The sequence below is a fragment of the Phodopus roborovskii genome, unplaced genomic scaffold (genome assembly GCF_943737965.1).
Source record: "Phodopus roborovskii unplaced genomic scaffold, PHOROB, whole genome shotgun sequence".
NCBI lineage: Eukaryota > Metazoa > Chordata > Mammalia > Rodentia > Cricetidae > Phodopus > Phodopus roborovskii.
The window spans coordinates 8,966,617-8,993,967 of NW_026126599.1; the positions used below are offsets into that span (position 1 = coordinate 8,966,617).

Here is a 27,351-nt window from a genome sequence, read left to right on the forward strand (position 1 = left end):
GACAGAGGCAGACAGAACTCTGTTAGTTCAAGGTCACACTGAGTTACATGAAATTGATCCAGTCTAAAAGAGAAACAGCTCACACAAAGGTGACCTCAGCACTTGGGATCACATGCCTTTAGTCCCAGCACCAGGGAGGTGGAGACAGGAGAGATATGACTGGGTGGACAGAGGAATATAAGATGGGAGGAGACAGGAGCCCTGGCAGTCTGAGGCTTGGTGGGGAGCAGTGCAGTCTGCATTGCACTCTGAGAATTGTGGAGACAGGATTGTCTTTCATCTTGGTAGAGATAAGATCTACTGGCTTGGCTGCTTTGCCTTTCTGATCTTCACCTTGAAGCTTGAACCCCAGTATCTGTCTCTGGGTTTTTATTATTCATGCTACAGAAGTCTAGCTTCCTGGTGGGTTCCTGCTTTGATGCAAGCCCCCAGAAATAGGACAACTGATCCTTGACTTGAGCCTCCACATCTGTAAGCCAAGACCCCCACCCAGATCCATACAGGTTTATTTAATCTGATGCTAGATCTCTCAATTACCCATAGAAGTTTGGCAAGCTCTTTTGAAAAACAAAAGGAAACAAAGAAAACTCACAAAGAAAGAAAGGAGGGAGGGATGGAGAGAAGAAGGGAGGAAAGGAGAGAGGGAGGGAGGGAAAAAAGGAGAGAGGGAAAGAAAGACAAAGAAAAGAAAACATCTGGGCTGGAGATGGAGAAATGGATTAGCATTTAAGAGCACTTGTTGCTTTTGGTTCCCATCACCAACATGACACAACTATAATTCTAGTTCCAGGAAATCTAATGTATTCTTCCAGCTTCCATAGGTGCATGTGCATGGAGTACATACAGACATGCAGGCAAATACACACACACACACACACACACACACACACACACACACACACACACACATACACACAATCTTTTTAAAAGTGAATTTGGCCTAGGTGTAGGGATGCATACCTATAGTCTTAGAACTCAAAAACCGGAGGCAGGAGGATGGCAAGTTTAAGGTTGCCTGGGCTCTGTGGTGAGACTGCATCAAAATCAAACAAACAAACTCAATGTATTTGGTTATTTGCCTGTCAAATAGAGCTTTGCATGGGATCATATGAAAGCAGCAAAATCATTCCCATTTCCAGGTCTCCCTCCCAAGCATCACCCATCAGTCTTGTAAAGAGGTGTGTGTCGTTTATGTCACACAGAATGAACGCAGAGCTGGTGGATTTTTCTGGGCATTCCTGATCTAATAACCTCTGAATGAATCTCTTTTGGATTCATCTCTGGGACTAGCCTCTCCCTGGAAACCATCAATGGTGTCAGTTTTTTATGAGGGGTTCTAAAATTGCTGGAACATCATGCAAACAGATCCACTGTGAGACTTCTCTACATCCGCAGCTGCTTAGTGTCTGAGGCACAAATCGAGAACCCAACATTTGAATGTACCAGGGTGATGTACCAGCCCTACTGTCAAGAGGCACTTCCTTCCTTCTGACTGTTGTGTGTTTCTCATGAGTGGCTCTGCTTTCTGCTTTCCATAATGAAGTCTGAGACCTCCAACAGATGATGAGGGTGTGCAAAGAGACACTGATGAGATGTGACAGAAATGCTAGAGGTCTCTAGTGTGTGGGCTTTAAAACTGTGCAATGACAAGGAGAGGAGGAAAAAATGAATGGCTGTCAGGAAACAACACAAAACAAAAAAGCAAGACAACAATGCCAACAGAATCCAGGGTGTATATAAGACACATGGAACTCAGGCTGGAGAGGTGGCCCATCGGTTAAGAGCATTTGCTGCTCTCCCAGAAGACCAGAGTTTGGTTCCCAACACCCATGTATGGTGAGTCATAACTGACTTTCAATTCAGTCCTAGGGGATCCAATGCCTTCTTCTGGTGTCTTTAGGCACCTGTACTCATGTTCACACACACACACACACACACACACACACACACCTTACAAAAAATCTAAACATTAAAAGGAAATGAAAATTTTAAAACATGTGAACTGCCTTATGAGAGAAGGCATTGGCTATACTACAATATAAACATATGTGCGGCCAGCCCAAAGAAGGTCTAGCGAAGGTACCCTCAGGTAAGTTCTACACAAGTTAGCTAGTATGTGACAGCTAATCTTGACTGTCAACTCAAGGGGAATTAGAATCATCATGGAAATAAATCCCTGGCCATAACATGTTCTGAAGGAGAATTTATCCATTCAGCCAATAGCAGTGAGAAGACCCTCCCTACAGGTCAGGGAGCCATTCCATGGGCCAGGGTCCCAGCCTCAATAAGAAGGAGAAAGTGAGCTGGCAGTGGTACCTGGAACCCATCACTCTCTGCTTCTTGACTATGGATGTGATGTCTCCAATTTGCCTTGAGCTCCAGCTGCCACTGCTTCCTCACAAACTGTACCCTTTAACTGGGATCCCCTCTTTTTTCAATCTAGTATTTTGTTGTCTCAGTAAGACTAGGAACTAATACAGTATAAAAGGCAGAATATTGGCATTTTAGTTCTCAAAACCTATGAATACATCAAGAAGTAAAATGAACTTGCGGATGAGATTAGGAATCTTGAAATGAAGGGCTGGTGAGGTGGCTCAGCAGGTAAAAGTGGGTGCTTGCCACCAAGCCTGAGAACAAGCTCAATCCTGAGGACCTGAGCTCAAACCAGGGACCCACATGGTAAAAGAAAAGAACTGACTCAGCAAATTGTCCTCTGACTTCCACATGAGCACTGTGGCGTCTGTGCACACACTGGATGGATGGATGGATGGATGGATGGATGGATGGATGGATGGATGGATGACAAGGTACCTTATAAGAGTGGAAGTTGAGATTTTGAGCAGATTCTGTCCACTGCCATTTGCCCACGTGGCTAATAAGAACTTCCACTTAAAATTTAACAAAATCTTTAAAAAGGGTTTTAGAAACAAAAGAACAGAGACAAGCAAGGTTTCTTGGTAGCAGCATTTTTCTCGGTTGGACTCTGACTTGCGAGAGACAAGCAGATTGCGCGGCTCCTTTAAGGAAAGTTTCCTGACTCAGCATAAGCGGCAAAAAACCACACGGCTTTTAAGAAGCATTGCTAACAATTTATTGGTGTGTATCAGAGGCAGTGACCACATCTCCAAGCCCGCAGCATGATGCTGGATGCAGCATAGACCAAGACAGTGACCATAGCTCTCAGTGCTGGCGGTAAAATAGCCACCGCCATCTTTGATAAACCTTGGTGGAGGCAGCTATGACTTTCATTTTAGCAATTTAGACTCGTAGCCAGAAAAAGATAAACATTTACAGTAAAGACAGATTCATATTAAGAAAACCTCTAAAGGTTTACAGTGTGTTCTAAAATATATGTAGGCTTGGGAGAGAAAAAGAAATAAAATAGTTTTAAAAAGACAAAGAGGAACTGGGTATGGTGGCACATGCCTTTAATCCCAGCACTCGGGAGACAGAGACAAGCAGATCTCTTGTGATTTCAAAGTAAACCTGGGGTGCAGAGTGAATTCCAGGACAGATAAAAGTTACACAGAGAAACCCTGTCTCAAAAAAAAAAAAAAAATAGAAGAAAGAGAGTAATAAATAAAGCCACGTAAAAATGAAAAGCTCACCGAGAATCTGTATACTGTATGGCATTATATTGTCTTTATATCATTTGACTGCTGAGGAAACAACTGTTAAAGGAAATACTGCGGGATTAATTCAATTTATATATTTTAAAAATGCTTTAACTCCAAAATTTAAGTTCAAGGACAAGTTACTGGGGAAAAGGATTTCTATTTTTTTTCTACAGAAAATGAAAAGCTGTGGATTCCTTCCAGAGTCATGTGGTTTGAGCAAGCCAGACCCCCTGAAACAGAGTGCCAGGTGATCCTACATTCAAAACAGCTGAACAAAGACTTACAGCCAGGATTTCTGCATCTTCTTAGAATCCCCATGACAGCACCCTTTACCAGCAGGAAGTAGTTTGGAAAGAACGACGCCCAAATTCCCAAATATTGTTTATAAATGTTTGTTTTCATTTAAATAGGGTTGTTATAAATGATTAATGATCACAAACAATATCTTTTTAAAGGTAAAAAGGGGATTATGGTATAGATAGAAATACTTTGTTTTGGAATGGATTTTCATTTATTGATACAATTTAAGGTCAATTTTGTGATTAAGTATATTTCTCCTCTTGTTTAGATGTTATGTTTATATAACTCAGAAATGTAATGTATAATTTAGTACAGATTGTAGATAGCTACCTATAATAGTCAAAACTTATAGTTAAGTTAGTTAGGATTTCTACATATACAGAGATGTATTTAAGATGAATAGGCATTCTTCAAACCTTTCAAAGACCTACAGAATATGACATTTAAAATGGTTTAGGGTTTTTCTTGACAGTGAGACATAAATGCTCCTGGCAATACCACCTGCACCAGAAAGGAAGATGGAAGATGGACATCGAAGAAACACGTTATGAAGTTTACTTTCAATATCGCAAGACTAGCCATTTGGGAAAGACACTGCTCTTGTCTGGACTGTTTGACTTTATGCTGTATAAACTGGATATGCAGGACCCACAGAAAAGTCACTGCTGATTCAAAATGGACATTGCTACAGAATTCCTGCTTCATGGAAGAGTCTGCCAGACAGTCTGCAGGACACAAAGAAAAAATGACTGACAAACTACCAATACAACAAGACAGTTTAAAGTTTCCTACTTTGCTGAAGAGTCTGCCAGACACACTATGGCCTATGGGCTGAAGATGGAAGATTACAGAAGAACTTCAGGTGACTGACAAGGCAAGATGTCTCTGTCATTTCTAGAATTTATATATTATCCTTCTGTGGTCTTTGATGGAGCTGAAGACAGATAGTTATGGTTATAGTCTCCCTTAGTTAAGCTTAAAGATAAGTTACATATAGGTATTTAGACTCACAAAGATAGAATAGTTGATGGGATATTTTCTTAAATCTTGCTAAATGTTAATGGACTAAATATTGTTAACTGTGATTCTTACTTGATAACTGATGTGTGATATATTTTTCTATGCTAAGGTTAAAACCCTTCTTTTTATTTAGACAGAAAAGAGAAGATGATGGGAGATGTCATTCTGTATACATGTTTCTCATACTGGTTAATGAATAAAGCACTGTTGGCCAATAGGAAAGGAAGATAGGAAGGACTAGGAGACAAGAAGGGAAGAGGAAGTAGGAAGGAGGAGTCAGGATGGAGAGTCTGGAGAGAGCTGGATGCCAGCTGGCTCTCCGAGGGTAAAGGGAGACCACGTGGAAATACATAGATAGCAGAAATGGGTTAATACTTAAGACAGAGCTAGCTGATAAGAAACTAGTAACTGGTCAACAGCATTATATCAAATACAGAGTCTCAGTGTGTTAATTGGGGCTGGCGCAGTGGTGGGGCCAGTGGTAGGAGGAAAAACCTACTCCTTACAGCCATTGCCCTCTCTTGTCCCTATTCCCTTCCTTCCCCAAAAACTTCCCCTTCAACTCTCATGTCTTGAATTTTTATGCTTCATAAAAAGTCAAGATTCCACATATAAGAGAAAACATATTTTTCTTAATCTCCCTCACCACACTTTCCTGGATGCACCCCCACCTTACATCAGTTCCCCCCACCCCCACAATCAACTGCTTTTCTACTCTCTGGAATATGTGTGCATTTTTTAGACCCCACATATGGGAGAAAGCAAATGATATTTGTCTTTCTGGTTTGTTTTGCTTGGCGTGGTGATCTCAAGTGCCAAGTGTTTCCCATAATGACATTGACTCAGTCTTCTCTGTAGCTGAACAAAACTCCATCCTGTGCATGTATAACAGTACTTTGGTCCATTTGTCTTTTGATAGACTGAGTCCCTGTCTTGCCTATTGTTAACAGTGCCACAATCAACACAGTGGTGTAGTTGTCTCTGTGGTGTACTTTCTTAGAGTCCTTCTGAGATATATATATATATGATATATATATATCATATATATATATATTCAAGAAAGGCATAGCTGGACCATATGGTGGCTGTATTTTCAGGCTGTGTGTCTTTAATTGAGAAACCTCCATGCTCAATTCTATAGTAGTTGCGTTAATTTATGCATTCCCACAAGTGGTGTAAAAATAGCCCCTCCTGCAGGACACTGAGCAGATCCTGCCAACACATGCTTCACCTCAAATTGTCACCTCACACCCTGGGCATGGGGGTGGCCCCTTTGACCCTACCTTGCCAGGAAAACCAGTTGTGTTCCACTGAAAATAAACTTGAAGAAACCCAAACAAGGAAAGCAAAGATGCTGGACTTTGTTGACCTCGCCATTGTTCTAGCAGGAGGGCTCCTGGAGGAAGTCTGTCTGCCTCCCAGGACAGCAGGTGAGATGCCTTCCCAGTGGACCCCGCTGCTTGCCTGCTGCAGAGAATTGTTTGCACTAAACAACACTCCCCCCCTAAAGCAACTTTGTTCTTCATTAATTAGCTCATGTTCCTCAGAGCGGTCTGAAGCCCCATTTGGTGGGTGACAGTGGGTGTGTCAAAGGGCTGGTGGTGGGAGAAAATGACAGGACCTGGTGACCCATTGTACACCCAGCCACCCAGTGTTTTGAGTGCCTGTTAAATTCTTTATGAGATGAATCACCTGCATTAAACCTATTTTTTAATGTATGCTATTGATTGTTTACTTAATGATATCCTTTCTGATTGGGGTAAGATGGAATTTCAAGGTAGTATCCACAAACAAAATTGGGCCTGAAAGATGTCTGAAAATATGGGTGAAGCAGAAGTATGCTTACTCAGAAGCTCTCCCTGGTTCCACCAGACACTGTGAAAACCCAATTTCAAGTAATAAAGAACGCCCTGGAAATATCTGCTCTGAACATACAATGAAATACAGAATGTGGATTTCACTGCAAAATAGTCAACCACATGCAAGACGTCCTTGAAATAGTAAAGGAAGACAGCAAGTTACAAAGGGCAGGGCAGGCTTGGCTCAAGAGCAGTCAGCCAAACCTAACTTATTAAAAAAGCGATAACTCGTTCACCAAGAGCCTTGCATGTTGCTTCAACCTGAGCCACTCCCTTTCCCACTCCACCGGCTGATCTGTCTTTCTAAAAATCTCAAACCAAACTTCAATTCTTATCAGAGTTTACAATTATATATTCCATCATAAAGCAGGTTGTAATTACTATTTATGCTCAAGATTATAAATCCAACAAGAGCGGAAAGTATGCCTGCTTTTACTCACTATTCCACCTCTAGGATCAAGGAGACAATACATATTTAGTAAATATTGAGTAGGCCACAGCTGACTTTTATGTCCACAAAATACAGCTGCCTTAAAACTGTCTGTGGCAGCATTTCCGTAAGACTTTGTGCCTGAGAATGAAAACCAAATATATTTCAAATCAATTAAACTCAATGACAAATTTCTCCAAATGGATAAAACAGGTGATTTATTCTAATTAGAGAATCATGACGTCTTGGAATTAATGAGTCCTCATAATGCAGTACAGATGTGGTACCCATTGGGGATGTGTAACAATGCAAGGCAGGTTCTAGATGTAGACAATAGAATTATAACTGCTTCCTGTGATGTCAAAACTGCTGCCGGGAGGCAGGAAGTGAAGCACCTGTGATTACACGGAGAAGTCAGGGCAGGGATGTGCAGGACTCCATCTGCATAAAGGAGCAGGAAAGCTGCCCAGTGTACGTGTGAGACTAGGATGGATTCTGGGCTTAGGAACATCTTCAGATATCCAGTCACTGGTATGCAGGCCACACCAGAGAGACCAGGATGCTACAAGGCAATTCTTCATTTTAACTTCTTTTTTACTTCAGTAACATTTTTTTTCCCATGTATTTTACATCACGATCACAGTTTCCCTTCCTCTCCTCCCAGTGCCCCCAACTTCCCAGCTACCCTCTCCCTTCCACTCCTCCTGTGCCTCCACTCAGAAAGTGGCAGGACTCCCATTTTAACTTCTATAGCTAAAAAAGAGAATTTCGTTTTTTAAGGAAAGTCTGTCTTGGGGAAAGGTGATACTTGAAGCAGGAATTCTGAGTGTCTTGTGCCTAGCACTACCCCAGTGCCTGGTACAGTCCATCTGCCAATCAAATGAATGACTAAATAGGCACATCATCCCTAGACTTACCCACATTACTTCTCAGGGTCCGGAAGTAGCAAAACAAGGAAAGTTCCTTGGCGGTAAGTGTATGCTGCCCCACCCCAACCCCGTCTAAAACAAAACCATGCATTTATCTTTGGAACCTGTGAACATTTCCTGACATGACTGTGTTGCCCCGATTAACACTGATCAAAGCCAATTTGGGGAAGTAAAGAGTTTATTTGGCTGCTCCATCCACATCACAGTCCATCACTGGAAGGGAGTCAGGGAGGAAGTGAGGCAGGAACCAGGGGTGAGTGCTGTTTACTGACTGGCTCCCCATGGCTCACTCAGCTTGCTCTCTTGTACCACCCAGGACCACCCGCACAGGGGTTGCTCCCTCTATGTTGTGAACTCTCCCACATCAGTCATTAATGAGGAAAATGTCCTATAGACTCGACTATAGGTCATTATGATGGAGGCATTTTCCCAGTTGAGGTTCTCAGGAAATGTACAACTCATTCCTCTTCTCAGATGACCCTAGCTTGTGTCAATTAAGCAGCACAACGTGTATATAAAAAGTAGTGTGCACTCACTTACACAGTATTTTTACTTCTATTGAAAACAGATCCCCCCCCCCCCCTTCACAAAATATACCCAGATTACACTTTCTCCTCCCTCTACTCCTCCCAGTTCCTCCCCACTTCTCTCTCATCCGGATCCGCCCCCTTTCTGTTCCTCATTAGAAAACAAACAGGGGCCTGCTCTACAGAGCTAGCTCCAGGACAAAGCAAGAAACCCTGTCTCGAAAAAAAAACAAAAACAAAAACAAAACAAAACAAAAAAACAGGCTTCTAAGAGAATGTAACAATACAATATAGTATAAGTGGTAAAACAAAAACTAACGCAGCAGAATAGGCTAAAACAAACAGAAGGAAAGGAGTCCAACAAAAGGTACAAGAAACAGATACAGAGATGACCCTCATGACAAGGGCACAAGTAAGCCAACCCTGAGACTGTGAGTGTGGGAGACCGAGCCCCACCCCTCATCTGCCATATGGTGGCATGGGTGGGGGAAAGGTGCCCTCCCTCTCCTGCCCATCAATGGTCCCCCCCCCAGGCAGGTAAATACTTGGTCCCAGGTCAGTGGCACTGTTTGGCGAGGCAGTGGAGCCTTGCTGGAGAAAGTGTGTCACTGGAGACGGGCTTTGAGGGTGCAGAGCTTCACCCTGCCTGGGGTTCACTCTCATGACTTTGTGTTTGCTGCTGACGGTGGGTTCTCTCCGCTTTCTGCTCGGTCACCTGCTGCCATGCCGCCCACACAGCCGTGGAGCCACAGGCCCAAATAAACTTTCTTCTATAGATCACTGTTGGGTGTGTGGTCTTATCACAGCAAGAGAAAAGCAGCTAGTGTACATAGAAACCTGTTTAACAACTAGAAATGGCATCACCTTTGAGCCCCCTTTGTGTCTCTGTGCTTAGTTTTCCTCCCTTTCTTTACCTTGTGGACAACCACTATCTTGATATCTATGTTTATGTATTCTCTATCTCTCTCTCCATACATACACACGCACACACACACACACACACACCCCACATTACAGAATTAAACACAACAGAGACGAGTGTCAAATGTGAGAGATGTGAGCAGATATCACTATCCACTGTCACTGCACTCAGTCGCTCTCGAGCTGCCTCCGTTCTTCACTTCTCCTAAGTAGCCAGGTCCCTCCAAACACAGAGCCATGAATTCCAGTTCCACTCACTAACATGGCCAGGGTAGTCCACCTTACTCTCTACTGGAACACTGTCATCACACAGACAGTTCCAGAACTTTCCTTCATGAAAGCCAAACTCTACAAACCCCACATCTCAGCCATCTTCCTCCCCTTGCCTTTAAACAAACTCAGATCAGATCTCTCTCTCTCTCTCTCTCTCTCTCTCTCTCTCTCTCTCTCTCTCTCTCTGTGTGTGTGTGTGTGTGTGTGTGTGTGTATGAGAGAAAGAGAGAGAGAGAGAGAGAGAGAGAGAGAGAGAGAGATGTTTACCACAATTGTTTCCAACTTGTACTTGCTTCTCATTCTGTCTCACTTTTGGGGAGTGGGTGTGTCCACCAGTCATGAGTGACTTCCAAGCCACTGAATCACACAGTCATTTCTGGCCCCTCTTAATGGACCTCTTGGCAGCCCGAATACGATGAGACATTTGCTTCTTGAAATACCTTCCCTGGCTTTCCTCACCACACACCCCTGGCATCCAGCACATACCCCATAAAAACATACATCAATGAGTCCCCTTAACAGGTTGTCTCTTTCCTTCCTGCTTTCATCCTACCCACTCCTGAGATTGGTGATGCCTTTAAAATGTTCATGGTAGTGAGCTGGAGTGATGGCTCATGAGTTAAGAGCACTGGCTGCTCTTCCAGAGGACCAAGGTTCAGTTCGCAGCACCCACATCAGGAGGCTCACAACTGTCTGTAGTTCTAGCTACAGGGGATCTAACACCATGGGCCTTCATGTGCACTATACTCACGTACACACCCACGTCTACACATAACTTTAAAAGAACAAAAATAAACGTTTTAAATGTTCATGGTTTTCAATATGAAAGCCCTGACTTTATGAGCCCCTGACTTCCACACCCAGGTACTTGCTAGCCATCATCTGTACTGCATGGCTCAACCACAACTGTGGCTGAGGAACAGTTCCCATTTCTTTCATGTTGGAGGCCATCACCATGGCTAGTCCCTCTGGCTTGTAACACTATAACCCCTAGCTAAATTTCAGCTACCTTAGTCTTTCCAATCTTCACCCCAATACCACCTTCTCAGACAGGCTCTCTGACTAGCCCCCTACAAAGCAGCCCCCAAGCCTCACCCAGCCTTGTTCAGCTCTGGCCAACAGTACAGTGCTGCTATGGCCTTTACCGTGTGGTTGTATCAGAAGCCAGCTTTTTTGTCAATGTCCCTTAATCCTAACATCCTCACTCCCCTGACTGGAATATCCAAGCCTTTGAAGAGACAACAAGGGCCAAACCATCGGATAAACAAAGCCTTTCTTTATTTTATTCTATAGAAAGGAGAAAGACACATTTTGCAGGTGACTTGTATAGAGGGCTGAGGGACGTGAACAATAGCACCTTTTCATGCCAGTCATCCAAAGACATCAGGAACAAAGTAGTGAGTGGAGGAAAGGACACCCTTGTAAGCCTGATATAGCGTACTTAACGTATTTAACGGCATATTGATTGATTTTCTTCCGTAGAAATGGTATCTCTATGAATGCTAGCACCACAGCAGTCTTACAAATGTCAACCATGTTGTGAATCTCTGAGGTTCTCTACACACATCCATAATAACAGTGACAGATGCAGAAATACTAAATGTCTTCAATCAATCAATACAGGCAGAGAATACTGGCATTTACACGCTCCTGAATAGCATCATTACTCAGGTTGGTGCGTGATTTTGTTTCGACAAAAGTTATTTTTGTGTCATGACTTCTGATTTAGCTGTAAGAGGAAAAAAAAATGCTACATAGTCGGGCAATGTGCTAGGTCATGAGAAATGGCTTAAAAGTAAAAATGACCTGCCAGGTAACTCACACATAAATCCTTGGTGCTAAATCCTTAGGATAAAAATATCCACTGGCAAAGAAATTCTTACTTAAAGGGAAAAAGAACATTGAAGAGGATGATATATATATATATATATGTATATATATATATATATTCTCAGTTGGTGTTTAAATAGGGTCTGTCATTTCCTATATATATGTATATGTATGTGTGTGTGTGTGTGTATATATATATATATATATATATATATATATAATACCTTTACAAACTGAGGTTTTTAAAATTTCTATTGCCTTTTCCCAAGGCTTGCATTGTTTTACTGATCTGCAAGTGTTCCCAATTTTTCAATTCCTGTCCTACACATACCTTCCCACCCCCTCTCTGGTCTTAACTAATAGATAAAATGCAAAATCAGAAGGAGACTGAAGATGTTTTATTCATGGTTAGGCTTCTGTAGTTCCAAAAAAGGAAACAAATTTAACCACATATCTAAAAATGCCAGGGAGGGTTCTGCAGGGCTAGAAGAAGGCACAGACCATAACAGAGAAGAAAGGCTGACAGGGCCTTTCGTGTTCAGACACGCTGGCTTCAGCCCTGTCAAATGAAATTCTGTTCTCTGACTGGTAACACTCATGAGCAGAGGTGGGGAGCAGGGACTTGAAGACTCCCCTGCACTGGATGGGCATAGCAGTCAGGTCCCCTAGGGGTATTATTGCAAAGTCAAGCAGGTAAGTACTATGATAGCAATGGCCACACTCACAGCTATAACAGCAATGGCACTGGAGCCAACAGCACAACGCCCAGAAACCCTTGCGATCTCCATTCACTGGACTGTCCTCAGTCTACTTGCTGGCTGGACCACAAAATCAGTTTCCACAGACTGAATCCAATGTGTTCCACCGGGGACCAGAGGCAGCAGGGACAGCACTGGCCCACACTACTCATACTTAACTGATTTTGGAAAAGAAGGATAAATACTATTGCATGAATTTGGGCATGAATCGAAAGTAAGCTACATGGGAAAAAAACACATTGTTAAAAAATAAATAAATAAATAAATGCACAGGGACTTTTGGTGGTATTGCTTTAAACCTATAGGGTTTGGAAGTCTTATAAGCAAGGTTAATGAACCACAGGTTGAAAACATAAAGGGAAGAATTACAATATATGAAACTTAAGAGCTTGAGATCAAATCATATGCAAATACCTTTTTATAACGAAATCACTTTAAATGTTAATACACAATGGTTTTTATACAGTAATACTCAATTACTACATATTAAATTACTACATATTAAAAGGTATGGTTTGAAAATGAGGGTTGCTTCAGAACACTTTATTCCAATCTCATTCTTTAAGAACCCAGGGAAATTGCTAAAAACCCCATGCTGTCCTTCCATGAGGGTCCATGCAGCAGCTGCCAGGGTGGAGGTTGTGTATACTGAGCCAGAAACAAGTTACTAAGTAACACTTGGAGAAAAGCAAGAGTTACATCAGCTCCATCAGCTCCAGGTGCAGACTTCCTGAGCCAGAAACAAGTTACTATGTAACACTTGGAGAAAAGCAAGAGTCAGCTACAGGTGCAGACTTCCTGAGCCAGAAAGGAGTTACTATGTAACACTTGGAGAAAAGCAAGAGTTACACCAGCTCCAGGTGCCACTTATAGCCTGAGACTCCCACCTGATTTCCACCAGGTTTGCTGACACAGAAGAGACCTGTGGACCCAGCATCCTAACTCCTGGCGAACTCTGTACACTCACTCCAGGAAGGGGCTTCCGGAAGGATGGTACCAATGCATGCTTCAAAGGGAGCAGGAACTTCAGCAGATGGCCTTGAATCTGTTTCTGGGGTGCCACCAGCAGAGAAGGTAAAACACAACAGCCATGATTGTGTAGCCCGGGATTTCACATTTATGAATCAGCCTCAGTACCTCATTCCTACTGAGTTCCTGGGAACTAATTTTCATCATCAATAGGACTCTTTAAAGCAACAGTTCTCAATCTTCCTAATGCTGACCTCCAGTCATAATATTATTTTCATTTGCTACACCCTAACTGTAATTTTGCTACTATTTTGAATTGTAAGGTAAGTAAGGTCTTAGGTGACCCCTGTGAAAGGGTCATTTTAACCCCAAAGGGGCCCGTAACCCACAGATTGAGAATTACTGGTTTAAAGGTTCATCCCACTGGCAATATCCATGTCAAAAGACTCAATGCTTACATAACATCACAGCCAGTCACGTTCTTGTATTAGAATATCCATTACAATGAAAAAAAAAATGAAGAAAATTCAGGTACCATTTATTTCCTGTGACAGTAACAAAGATGTTGAGTCACATCCCCCCCCAAAAAAAAAGTACAGTAATTAATCACTGTTACAATAACGACAAAAATCAAAACAAGTGATTTCCCCCAGTCTCCCCTTTGAGTCCACCCATGTTCAAGAAGGCTGAGAAGTGTCTATTTCACGTGGCATACACAAGCAGCTGGAGCACAGCTCAGCCGATGGAATGCATCTCTTTATCTGCTCCCCCAGGCTCTGTTCTATAATTCTTCTCTTGGATCCTTCTGTGTCTCCTGTGTGGAGCTGTCTTCCTCACTGGGTGCCAGCCACGTGAGATACACCTTCACTGGGTCAATGTGCCAGTGTTTGTGAAATGATATAGGGATCTGATGGGAGAGGTAGTCCTTTGGGTAATCTACTGGCCGAGCCTGTACAAAGAACAGAGAGTTACAGTTTCCTGGGGATTAGAGTGATTGGCTCATCCCTCCTGCAAATACAGACAATCCACAACTGGACAATACAGAGAGACCTTGGAGAACTCAGTCCCAAATGGGATGCCTCCATCAAATCCCTCCCCTCAGGGCTCAAGGAACTCTTCAAAAGAGGAGGCAGAACGTGTAAGCGTCAATGGGGAGGGAAGACACCAAGGAAACAAAGCCATCTAACCACAGCAGGACCAATGCCCTCACAAAAGCCCAGGCAGCATGCTCAGGACCTGCATAGGTCTAAGCCAGATAGGGTTCCAGTGCGAGGGAGGGAGTGGGCACAGGCTCCCTCCCCTGGTCCAGAAGTTATCTCCAACTGATAAGTGCTTGAAAAGAAAAAATTAGTTTTCTCCAAAGGAGTCTCACTGGGTATACAAAACCCACTTAAGGGTAGGCTCCATGCCCAACAGAAGATGGTAAGATGGTCAACACAAAATGAACCCATTGCTATTTTTAGAGAGTTATTGTTTGTTTGTTTTTGTTTCAATGCTATGTCTGGGCTGTTTGTTTCCTTTACAGGTCTTTTGCTTATATACTATGTTTTCCCATTTTGTGTGTTTATGAGACATCTGTGTGTGCAAATATACGTATATCTACATCTGCATGCATCTCCTGTGCTTTCCTTCAGCTCTTTTTTTTTTCCTGTTTGTTTGTTACTTTATCTTATTTTTGTTGTTGTTGTTTTTAGATCCCTTTGCAGAGAAAGAAAGGGTGGGGAGATAGAGAGGACCTGGGAGGAATTGTGGGGTGACTGTACTCAGAATGTACTGTATGAAAAAAAAATTATCAATAGAAAAACATTGTGATTAGCTCAGCAGGTGAAGGTGATTGATGTCTAGCCTGAGGATCTGGATCCATCCTCCTTTGAGCCCACATGTTGGAACAGGGAGAACTGATTCTAGCAAATTCTCACCTGACCATCGCATGGCCCCTGTGATGGCATCTTTCATCCACACACTCAATAAGTAAAGGTAAATCTTTCAAATTATTATTTCAGAATAACATTTTGCTTTGCTTTGCTATTAGACAGAATCTCTCTATATAGCCCAAGATAGCCTAGAAGTCCCTATGTAAAGTAGGCTGGCCTTGAATGCTGGGATTTAAAATGCATGCCACAACAATTGGTCCAAGATAAACGTTGACCCATATTGCAACTATTTTGCCTTAATATTTGATAGTGACAATGGGACCCTTAAAGCGAGAAGGGACATATTTTCTACTACTTTCCCTCAGATTCCATATTCATTGCCTTATTTTCTCTAATAAATTTCTCAAATGTTTTACTTTCTATGCCTGTGTCCCACACTTGGCTTCTGGGAAACTGTCCCAGCATGGTAATAAACACAAAAGGTTTCCTCCATGATTCATTCAAGTCTTCGGTGTGTGATATAAGTTTTGGTTAAAAACAATAACAACAACAACAAAAAGGAAGAAAAACTTATTTACAGAGTCTCTTCTGAGAAACCACCAGGCATGGATTATTCAGGAGCTGAGGCAAAGTGTTCTCAGAGCCTGGCCACCTACTACTTCAACATATCCAGGTGACAGCTTTCAAAGAAGGAAAACATCAGTTCACTGTATCGAAAGGCAGTGTAATCCTGGTCTAGACATACAAATGAAAATAAGAACTAGACCTAAGAAAAATTAAAAAGGTTTAATATCATCACCGTTCAAATTCTCTACAACTCAGAAAATGAAAGACAGGCAGAATTAGACATGCCCTAAAATGACAAGATATAGGACAAAAGCTACAGTGTTCAAAGGAAAATGGAAACCAGGCATGTTCTTGTTTGCATTAATCAAAGTATCCAGTTTCTGTCAGGCAAATCTTTAATTTGCCTATAAATTTTATATAGCAATTTGTTTTATGTGGCAAACTACCTTATACTATTAAAACTGTCTTCATTTTAAAAATGGTATGTAACACTTTTTTTTTTTAGATTCTTTTACTTTACGTGTATGAGTGTTTGCATATATGTATATGTATGTGTGTCACATGCATGCCTGGTGCCATTGGAGGTCAGAAGAAAGCACTGGATCCCTGCAATGGGCATTATAGATGATTGTGAGCCGGGTGCTGGGAACCAAACCTGGGTCCTCTGCAAGAATAACAACACGCTTCTCTAGTGATAGCTGAGCGAGACACTGATCTATGGGGATAGCAGTGGAGATGGGGCCTATTTTTGTTTGCTCCATGTCAAAACGGACCATTTTGGCTGACATATTTGTATGTTTTCATCTGTTCCCCCACCCCAAGCCACATCATCTCTTCTTGAAGCAAAGCTTTTATTTATTCCAGTGAGGTACAGGTAAAAATAATGTTCTTTGTAGCCAAGCTGAAAGGGTAGGGAAAAGGCAGAATGGCAGGGACTTGGGCATGAAGAACTTGTATCCCATTATTCATATTCAAAAATACACATAGCAGGTGGTTTTTTTGGGGGGGAGAGAAATCAGTGTTTGTCAATTTATTGCTAGCTTTTACTTGATGTCCAGAGTCCTGAAATCATTACTTATTTTTACAAATCCTTGTCCAGTTTAATATTTGTATTTTTTGCAGAGAATTTACTGACCACTGCGTATTGTCATATCCACTAGTGAAATAAGATTTTGGAAGAGGTGATCTAGAAATTCCTTATAGCCCCCTTTTAAATCTATGTGATTCCATAGTGATATGCCCTGACAGAAACAGAAGGTAGCCTGGCCAGTGCTGCCACCAAGACCCTCTCTCCATCTCTCACATAGCGGGAATCTGAGGTGTGGGCACACCATCTTAGATTCTCTCAGCACGAATAAAGTGTGGAGATCTTGGTTCAGTCCCTGCAAATGAAAAACCCTCCTAGAATCCAATCACATGCGGAAAGATGCTGAAGACAGCAGATATAGCAATGCCAGTTTCGGCACAGGTTATGAACACACTCTGTAGCTTCACATCGGGTTCAGGGTTACCATGGGGAGTAGATTAGAGAAAACACCATGAGGACTGACACATAATTCTAAAGGCATAATCATTTCTGAATTATCTTCAAAGTACTTTCACTTAGCGATTAACATTATCTTTCCCTCTCTCTTTCTTATGATTTTATTGACTAATGTATTTTATCCTAGGAGGAAGGGGCTTCAATAGAAAAATTTAATTAATCTTGATAAATTACTTCCCTTATACCCAAACAGTTTTAATTATTTTTCCAGGAGTGAAGCGTTGTGACATAAAACATCATAACATAGAATCTGAGAGGGAGGGACAGAGCATAATTCACTTTCTGAGTTATCGTAAAGATAGCATAAGACACTGACTTAAACGGGAAAGACTTCTGAGGTATGGGTGCATATGAGCCTTCCCCTGGGGACCAGGAGTGGGGTTCCTGTGAGCTTCCTGTGCCTTCCCCTGGGGGGGGGGTCAGGAGTGGGGTTCCTGTGGGCTTCCTTTTTCAAAGGTTTATTCCTAACCTCCTTGTGTTTTCCCAGATACCAATATGGTTTCTATCTCTGTTGCCAATGCTTTGTTCGAGTTGTTTTTCTATAGTGAAATTCTGCCACGTTCAATTTTCTATAGTGCCGTGCTAATATTTGCTACTTATTGCTTTAGAAAAAACAGGGAGAGAGAGAGAGAGAGAGAGAGAGAGAGAGAGAGAGAGAGAGAGAGAGAGAGACTCAGAGGTAGGGGTTGGAGAGATAGCTCAGTGGTTAAGAGGACGTGATGCTCTTGCAGAGGACATAGGTTCAATCCCCAGCACCTAGATGGTGGCTCACTACCATCTGTAACTCCAGTTCCTAGGGATCCACCGCCCTCTTCTGGCCTCTGAGGTACTGCACACAGGTAGAGCACAGACACACGTGCAGGCAAAACACTCATATACATTATAGTAATAATAATTTTAAATAATTTAAAAAGCACAGAGGCTGTATTTAGGATATATGGTGGGACTTAAAATTTACATGTGTCCATATTCAAATTTCAAAAGGCTTCATAGCTCTTATAAAGGACATATGTACATTAAATGGATGTGAATTATAAATTATATATACATATATATAAATTTTTATATATACATATATATAATTTTTAGAACACTAGTTGACTAAGGTTCTTAAAATATTACTAAAATTATTGAGAAGAATTCCCCTTTTCAACTCTGAAATTCATATCAAGAATTTATAAAAACCATCACGCCTATAAATGCCATCTTATCCTTTTATTGGCTAATGTAATCATTTTATTGGTTTTCTATAATCTGGGAAATACAGTCAGACACCACCTTGACATTTAGTGGACTTTAGTCACCTGTTTAAAGTAAACCAAGGAGAGAAGCCATAAAAACTCAACAAGTCAAAATAAAAACCGAGGATACCATAAACTTACATCTACCTGATAGCATCCAGCCTGAAAAGACATAAGTTCTTGTTTCCTATCAAGGTCAGCAATTCTGGCTGACATCCATGGGTTCTCATTTCCTGTCCCCCGGGAAATGATATATTGATATATCTCTGTCTCTCTTCCCAAAGGAGAAAAGAGAAGCAGAGGAGAGGGAAGGGGAGAGAAGAGAGGAGCGGAGGGGAGGAGGAATGAGGGGAGGAAAGGGAGGAAATGTGTGCTTCCTAGTGCTACCTGCAAGCCCACTGGTCCAATGCCACTTGGTTTTCTAGGCATTGTTGCCTCATCTTTAGGATGCACATGAAAAGTACAAGATCTGGTAAGGACCTCTCTCCTGGGAGGGGTGAAGAGATGTCTCCGCGGTTAAGAGCACTGGCTGCTCTCCCAGAGGACCCAAGTTCAGTTCCCAGAAACCACACAGCAGCTCCCAACCATCCATAACTCTGAGTTCACAGGATAGGATGCTGTTTTCTGAACTCTGTGGGCATAGGCACATACAACACACACACACACAAGCAAAACACATACACATGCCTGAAAATAAAAAGAACGTTCCCCCGTGGAACTTTTCCTAGTCCTTAATATTATTTCCAAAAGTGAGAGGAGAAAGAAACAGACAGTCTAAGTGAGAGGGACTCTCCCCCTGTGACGAGAACAGAAACATTTTCTCACCTGATGGAAGAGGGGACTGTGTGTCACAGGAACTCCCAACCCACTGAAGCACATTCCCAGGACCATGTCATCGGGAGCGTCGTTACTGTAGCACCGGCAGCTGCTGGCAAGAAGTCTCTGGATGGCTTCCCTGCTGAAGACCATGCTGGTGAAAGCAGACAGAAAAAGGAGTTAGAGTAGAGCCATGGAGCCAGGTAACCTGAATGGGGGGCTTCGGCTCAGTTAGAGGCTACACTCCTGAGAATGGCACTCATTATTGACATGGGCACACTTCGTTGACTGCACTGGAGAGAACAGTTTCATACTCCACTTACTTACCTAGTAGATAGTTGTATGTGCATTTCCTATAAACAAACACTATGAGGTGATATTTTTCTGACATTCCTGACTTCGCTTTTTTGTCAGCTTGACACATAATTGAATCAACTAGAATGAGAACCCACCTAAGAAAATGCCTCTATCAGATTGGCCTTCAGAAGAGTCTGTGGGGCATTTCTTGATTAATAATTGATATGGGAAGGATAGCCCACTGCGGGCAGTGACAGCCCTGGACAGGCAGTCCTGGGTTGTATAAGAACAGGCTGGGAAAGCCATGGGAACAAGTCAGTAAGCAGCAACCCTCCATGGCCTCTGCATCAGTTCCTGCCTCAACTTCCCTTCATGATGGACTGCAAGCTGTAAGATGAAATAAACCCTTTTCTCCCCAAGTTGCTTTTGGTTGTGGTGTTTGTCACAGCAACAGAAAAGTAACTATTGCAGGGGTGGACACAGTGTGACCTGTCTTGAACAGTGCTGTGACACCATTTGGCCTGGGATGCAGGGACTTACTTCCTAGGAGAAACTTCAGCCTCACCATGGTCTTTCTATGCTTCCCTCAGCATCCTGGGCAGCAAAGTGTTTTCATATAACCTTCCTGGGCTTCCCCTGACAGCTGAGTTCTTGATTCATCTGACAGTAGGGGGCCCAAGACTGAGGGAAGACTGTTAGCTGCTGCCCCTGTTGGTCTGTGCTGCAGAGGCAGCCACTCATTCTTCCAGAGTATCTAGGGAGCCAATCCCTATACGTGCTTTGAATAGAGTATCTGAGCATCAAGATCCCACAGCAGCCGTGGGCGGAGAGAATGCACCCATCCCTGGCAGCAGGAGTTCTCTATGGTTGGTGACCTCGAGGTAAAACTACTGTCCTGTGATAAATTCTTTTTAAAAGAGAAATGAGTTTTTTTGTTTCCCTTCTGGTCCCACAGCAGTAAAAGTCCTCTTCAGACCGTAAAGCCTCAAAGGTAACACAGCTGAACTAAAATCCACACACATCTTCCCATCCCCAATGCGTGCACACAGTAGGTGTTCAAGGTATAAAACAACCCAGAAAATCCTCCTTTGCAAAGATCTTCCACCAGTCCACCTAGCAGAGCACTGGAGGAAGTTGGAAGACACTGATTAAAAATGGTGATTCTCTACCTCACTGGGGTCTGCTGAATACCAGAGGCAAAGGCTGCATGCCTGAGACAAATGTAGGGAACTGCAGTGCAAACACTGGGGAGGACGATAGTTCAAATCCTAGGGACAACAGTGCAATGCTGGGATTGACAGTGGAAACACTGGGGACAACAGAGTAAACATCAGGGACAATAGTGAATGCTGGGGATGACAGTGCTGCTGGTCTTGCTGAACTGCCAGATGACTCAACAACAACAAAAACAGAAGTTCTTTATAAGATGATATATAAAGAAACACACACACACACACACACACACACACACACACACACACACATATATGTAAAGTTCCTGTCAACCACATACACTAAGAAACTACAAGTTTGCAAACTGGAAAGACCTTTCTTAGAAATATGCCGGGCAGTGATGGTGCATGCCTTTGATCCTAGCACTTGGGAGGCAGAGGCAGGCAGATCTCTATGAGTTCGAGGCCAGCCTGGCCTACAGAGTGAGTGCCATGGATAGGCTCCAAAGCTACACAGAGAAATCCTGTCTCAAAAAAAAAAAAAAAAAAAAAAAAAAAAAAAAAGCAAAATTAAAAAAAAGAAGAAGAAAAGAAAGGGAGAAAGAAAGAAAGAAAGGAAGAAAGAAAAGAAAAGAAACATGGCCAGTGAGACCCCAGGGCCACATGCTTTCAGGTCCCTGTCAAACTCCAGCACAGATAGCTAGCTATAGTTAGTTGCCCCCAAGCCTGAGGGAAAGGCTTATGTGAGCGAAGTGTCCAAAATACTTTCTTGTTTTCTTTTGCAGCTCCAGCAGAATGAGAATATACATATATATCCTTTCATTGTGGTTGGCTCCTGGAAGACCAACTACAGGCAGATAAAATCTAAGTGTGAAATTCCTGTTGGTAATATTTTATACGTTAGATAATTCACACTTACTAAGTACACACTGGCTTTAGCAAAATTTGTCTTTTGGATAAAGTTGACCACCGCAGGGAAAGTGACTGATCCCAACTTGATCGGAAAGAACACTTGAGTGTTCCATCAGCCCACTTTTAAATATTAAAAACAGTGGGGGATGGGGAGATGACTCAGTAGCTGTTTTTATTTTATGTGTATGCTTGAGTGCCTGCATGTATGTATGTATGTATGTATGTATGTATGTATATATGTATGTATGTATGTATGTGGGGCCAATGAGGCCCCAGATCTGGAGTAACAGATGGGTATAAACCACCATTTGGGTGCTGGGAAGTGAGCCAAGTCCTCTGCAAGAGCAGTCAGTGTTCTTTACCTCTAGGCCCTCTCTCTAGCCCCTAACCTACTGTTTAAAAACAATTACTTCTTCAGTCAAATTCTTAGAAAATCCTAAGTGGCCCTGGGCAAAGTACACAATATTGTCTGTACCTTTTTTCGAGGACTGACTAGAGGGATCACCGTGTGACTATTACTTCTGCATCTCAATGAAGGAACATTTTTTTTAAAAAAAACCAAACCTTGTATGAGTCATGCCATCTACGAGGAAATTAAATGCCAGTGTCTGGTGTCTCTTTATTTACAGGTTCTCTGTACCTTGAAAAGCAATGAGTCCCTTTGCTACAAAGTGGGACCATAATGAGAAGTAGGACACAGGTGCTGTCTACAAATAACGTACAACCTAAGTGGGAAAAAAGAGAGTAAATCGGCAACTAGATGGTAATGGAGTACATAGTGCACTGTGCAAGTGTGTTAGAGAAGCATTGGACCCGACCACAGGGGCTGGTCCACACTGCTGCCACAGGAGTGGAGAATGACAGGGACTGAATCTATAAGGAGAACTGGCCACATAGGAAGCTGGGTTGGGGAGCGATGCTTTACTGGGACCATATTCAAAGAGAAGAAAAAGCAGTGTTTCTGGGAAATTGCAACAAGTTCAACATGGATCCATTAGGATAGGAGTGCACACATATGAGGCTAGAATGTCCAAAGGACGCATGCCAAATTGGAGGTGGGGCTCAAGAACCTGGATACATGCTGGGCTTTGCACTTTACACTCTGGTAACGAGGCGGAAGCTTCCTCTTGACTGGCTACTGGGTTATCAGAAAGGAAGAAGCCGCCCCTTGGACTTCTCTTGCTTCCTGTCTCAGCCTGTTTTCTCCCTCATGCTCTGCTCCAGTCACCATGCCATCCTCCGTGTGACGTTGCCAGAAGGCGGCCACTGAGGCTGAGCAGAAGTCAGGGCCATACTTTTAGACTTCTAAAACTGTAAACTAGAAAACCCTCTTAGTGGTGAAAGTTACGCAGGCTCGAGTATTTTGTTACAGTAATGGGCAAAATGGACTGGGACAGGAGCATTCCAAACCCAGGCAAAATAAAATAGGAATGAAAAGCCTTCCAATGCTTCTACACTTTCTATGACACTGCTTGGCACACAGTGAACATGAATACCTGTGGATGGTAACCAGTTAATGCCCTCCTTAATACCAAATAGTAAAGACTGCAGCAATAACAGAAAAGACAAACTGCTCGATTGATTTGCCCATAAAAAAATCAAATTAAAATCTTTCCCCATAGAGTTCAGGCAGGTGCTTCATCTAAAACAATTGATTTCTTCTTTTTTTTTTTTTTTTTAGCTATTATTTAAAACCTATATATCCTATACAAATACTATTTAATTGCCTAAATCTAAGATTCCATATTCTTTCATCAAATATGATTTATTAAGCACTGGATAATTTAAAAGTTTAATGATTTATTTTTTTCTGAAATTAAAATCTATAAGCATTTTTCCCCATCTAACATGACAGTCAAAACTAGTTGGTCATCTAGAATCAGGCATTAACTCCAGGGAGATTCCTACCAAGTATGCTGACCTGCATTTTATATTATTCCATCAAAGGATAAGCTATTCCTTACTCTTGAGTTCTGTTCATATTTCTCAGATGTAAAGTTTATTTTTCTGTTATAGGAACTACCTCCACCTAAAAAGTCCACATGTCAGAACAGGCCTCAGCACTGCAAGCCAAGTCTGCATGTGCAGAAAGAAAAATCCAATGTTTAAACTACAGTTAGTTCTCTCTGCACCCATGGGTTCCACATCCGTAGACTTCATCAAACACCGATGGGGAAAAAAACATTGAGTTTTATCCTTTTCATCATCCAGTAAGGATCACAATATAAAAACTATTTCTAGCTAGGCATAATGGCACACGCTAGCTATCCTATATCACTCTGGGGGCAGAGGGAAGAGGAGGAGTTCTAGGCCTGCTGAAGCCACACACTCAGATCCTCACCTCAAAAGAGGAAATTCCATAGCATTTACGTTGTAATATGTATTAGAAGTGACCAGGAATGGACTTAAGTTTGCAGGAGTGTGGGCACAGGTCACACACCAATGTCACATTTTATCTAGAGGCCTTGAGCACCTACAGGGATTCCTGAACCCTACCCTTCAGGGGTAAATAGAGATACAGAGAGGCAAGAGATGGCTGTATCCATACCACCCCCTCACCGCACTCACTCACCCGCCTCCTCCTGTGACATAGCTGTAGCCTCCTGTGCCCAGTCCGTAGCCATAGCGCTCACCCAGAAACACTGGATCACTGGAGTCGTAGCAGCTAAGCAAATGTCGGAGCCTGGAGATGCTGAGACGCAAAGAGAGGCTCATTTAACTTCAGAATAAATCATTTAGAGGTGAAATTCAAGTGTAGAAGAAATGGATTTTAAAAGACCCCTCCCCCAAAAATATGAACACTGTACATTAGAAGAGAAGGCAAGAAGTCAGAGGTACCCTGCATCCAACCTGAACTCAGCCCTGCCAGGCACAGGTGAACGACAGAAGGTGGTCAGATGGCTAGAATCTCCTCTACCAAGCTGTTTCCAAGTGAGTGTCACTCAAACCTCCCCTCTTCTCAAATGGACAAGGTTATTTTAACTCTTGATGGGCAAAAAAGAGCTTCCCAAGGGCAAATGGGCTTGGGGGTTTACTCTCAGGCTGGGGCAGGCAGGAAGAGAGCAAGGCTAGACGGTTTCCCCCACAAATCTCCGATTGTGCTTTCCTCAACAAGGCTTCCGGGGGATGAGCTATGGTCTACATGTGAATCCCTTGAATACTTTGGGAGCCCACCTGTCCTTGAATGGTCAACAGTGGCAGCTAGCAGAGGCCAGTGAGAATGCTCAAACGCAGCAAAGAGAGCTGCAGTGAGGTGAACAAACCAGATCATTGGGGGGGGGGAGGCATAAAACTCACTTTTAAAAGCCAACATACAGGTCCATGTAACAAAGGCAAGAGCTCCCCTGCTTTTAAGCGTTAGACCATTCTGAGCTGGGTGTGGTGGGCCACGCTTTTAATCCCAGCAGTTGTGAGGCAGGGATAGGCAGATCTCTGAGAGTTTGAGGCCAGCCTGGTCTACACAGTGAGTTCTAGATTAGCTAGAGAAGAAAGATGAATGGAAGGAAGAGAGAGGGGGGCAAAGGGAGGGAAGGAGACAAAGATGAGGGAAGGGAGAGAGGAGAAGGAGAGAAAAGGAATCCAATGATAACATTTAGAAATGCCTCCCCTACTCTAGAGATTTCCAGGTCACCCACCAGCAAGTGTTCATTTTCCCTTAGAACACTGACCAGTGATCCTTAAAACTAATTTTTGAATAGCCCATGACTCTGGGTTAACATGTTAAAGGGCCTCTGAGACCCTACTCCATGAGCTCAAGGGCTCTCAGGTGAGTGACACAGGCATCATAACACTACAGAATGAGAATAGGGTTAGCAGGGTTCCCAGACACTGGCTGTCCCTCACCTGGGGAGAGTTGACAAGGAAGAAAAGGCCAAACACACAAAAATGATGGATCTATCACCCTTTCTAGACACTACAAAAATAATAGATAGATAGATAGATAGATAGATAGATAGACAGACAGATAAATAAATGTGAAGCTTGGAGTGGGGAAAGCGATTTTACTGTATAAAGACAAGACAAAAGCAGCCACAAACTCTCCATACAAGGATGTGTTCCAAGGCCTTGCAAGTTGGCAGGCAGGTTTAGAATGTTTGGAGTCCACGGCCTTTGCCGACGTTGGCAGTTTCTGATTGAGCAGAAAGCACTACCCTTCTACATTCTGCTCTTCCGAATGAAGGTTACACACATCCTAAGCACTGAATTTGGAATCTGTCTTCAAGAAGCCATCAGAGAAGTTAATCTGTAAGGGGAGGCTGACTGTATTTGCCAATGGAGGACCCACACATTGAAACTTCTAAGGGTTCAGTTTGTAAGAGACTAAAATCCCCCAAACTTTCTAGGGCAAACAAGTATTTCTTGAGCTTAAAAAGACAGGGGCCGCTAGAGGGGTAGATCGACAATTAAGCACTGGCTGCTCTTGCAGAGGACCTGAGTTTGGTTCCCAGCATACACATGGCAAGTCCCAACCACTTAACCCCAGGTCCAGAGGATTCAGCGCCCCCTTGTGACCTCTGCAGGCACTGCATGCATGTGGTACACATACACACATGCAGGCAAAACACTCATAGACATAAAATAAAAAATTTTTTTAAATCGCAAAAATTTAAAAATGGAAATAATTGTTTTTCTCTTCTCCCCACATATTGTGAAATTATCAATTCCACCTACAACATTCAGTATTTTAAGCTTAAAGTAATTTAAGATTCCCCTGGGCTTCTTTTCCTTATAACACAGATGATTCTCATTTTCAACATCCTGCTGCAAGGCTCAGGGGCTGCAAATGGAGGCTGGTAATTATCACCCACTTCACATTCACTGAGGAGTAAGAATGTGGATGAAGCAGATAGACTTCAACTCCATCTATGGGGATTTGGCCCAGGGAAAGCATTTCACATAACAATCTGTTCCCATTTCAGCACTTCTGAGCCTACGACAAGTAGGAAAACAGCACGTCCATGCTCTCTATCCAGCACACCCCTGGTGGACGAGTACAGCCTGGCAGTGCAGGCAGATTTCATGGGCAGAACACAGACCTTGCAATGCCAGAGGATGCTCCATTCTGCCCTATTATGGTGTCACATGCTATAATTATAGGAAAGTTACAAAAAAGAAAAAAAAAAAGGATAAAAGCCCCCCAAATAGCCTTTCCCGAGATTAACCAATTATTCCCATTTACTCTAGTGTCTCGTTCACAAGCTTTCCTCTGAGTATATATAAAAACACACACACACATAAACACTCTCCTGAAAGTGCATACATTACACCCTTCACCACTGTATATCTCTTAGGGGCAGAAAAAGTCCTCATCTTCAGGAAATTTAACATTGACACGATACCTTTCTTTAAAAAAGCAGCCATCCTGCTCCTACATATTTAACCAAGAGAAATGAAAGCTAGACTACACTGAGACTTCTATGTGAAAATACATAGCGGGCACTGGAGCGATGGCTCAGCTGTTAAAAGCACTGGCTGCTCTTGCAGAAGACTGGGGTT

At 42.7% G+C, this 27,351-nt stretch overlaps 1 protein-coding gene across 1 annotated transcript in view; it reads right to left on the reverse strand.

Annotated features, from left to right (window-relative positions):
* Positions 1-13,954: 13,954 nt before the first annotated feature.
* Positions 13,955-27,351, reverse strand: part of B3glct (beta 3-glucosyltransferase) — a 57,333-nt gene continuing 43,936 nt past the window's right edge. The window contains exons 11-13 of the mRNA XM_051205583.1: positions 24,428-24,547; positions 19,484-19,628; positions 13,955-14,382 (exon numbers count right to left, since the gene is read on the reverse strand). Of these exons, the coding sequence (XP_051061540.1) occupies positions 14,215-14,382; positions 19,484-19,628; positions 24,428-24,547 (433 nt within the window). The 3' untranslated portion in view covers positions 13,955-14,214. The remainder of the gene's footprint in view (positions 14,383-19,483; positions 19,629-24,427; positions 24,548-27,351) is intronic.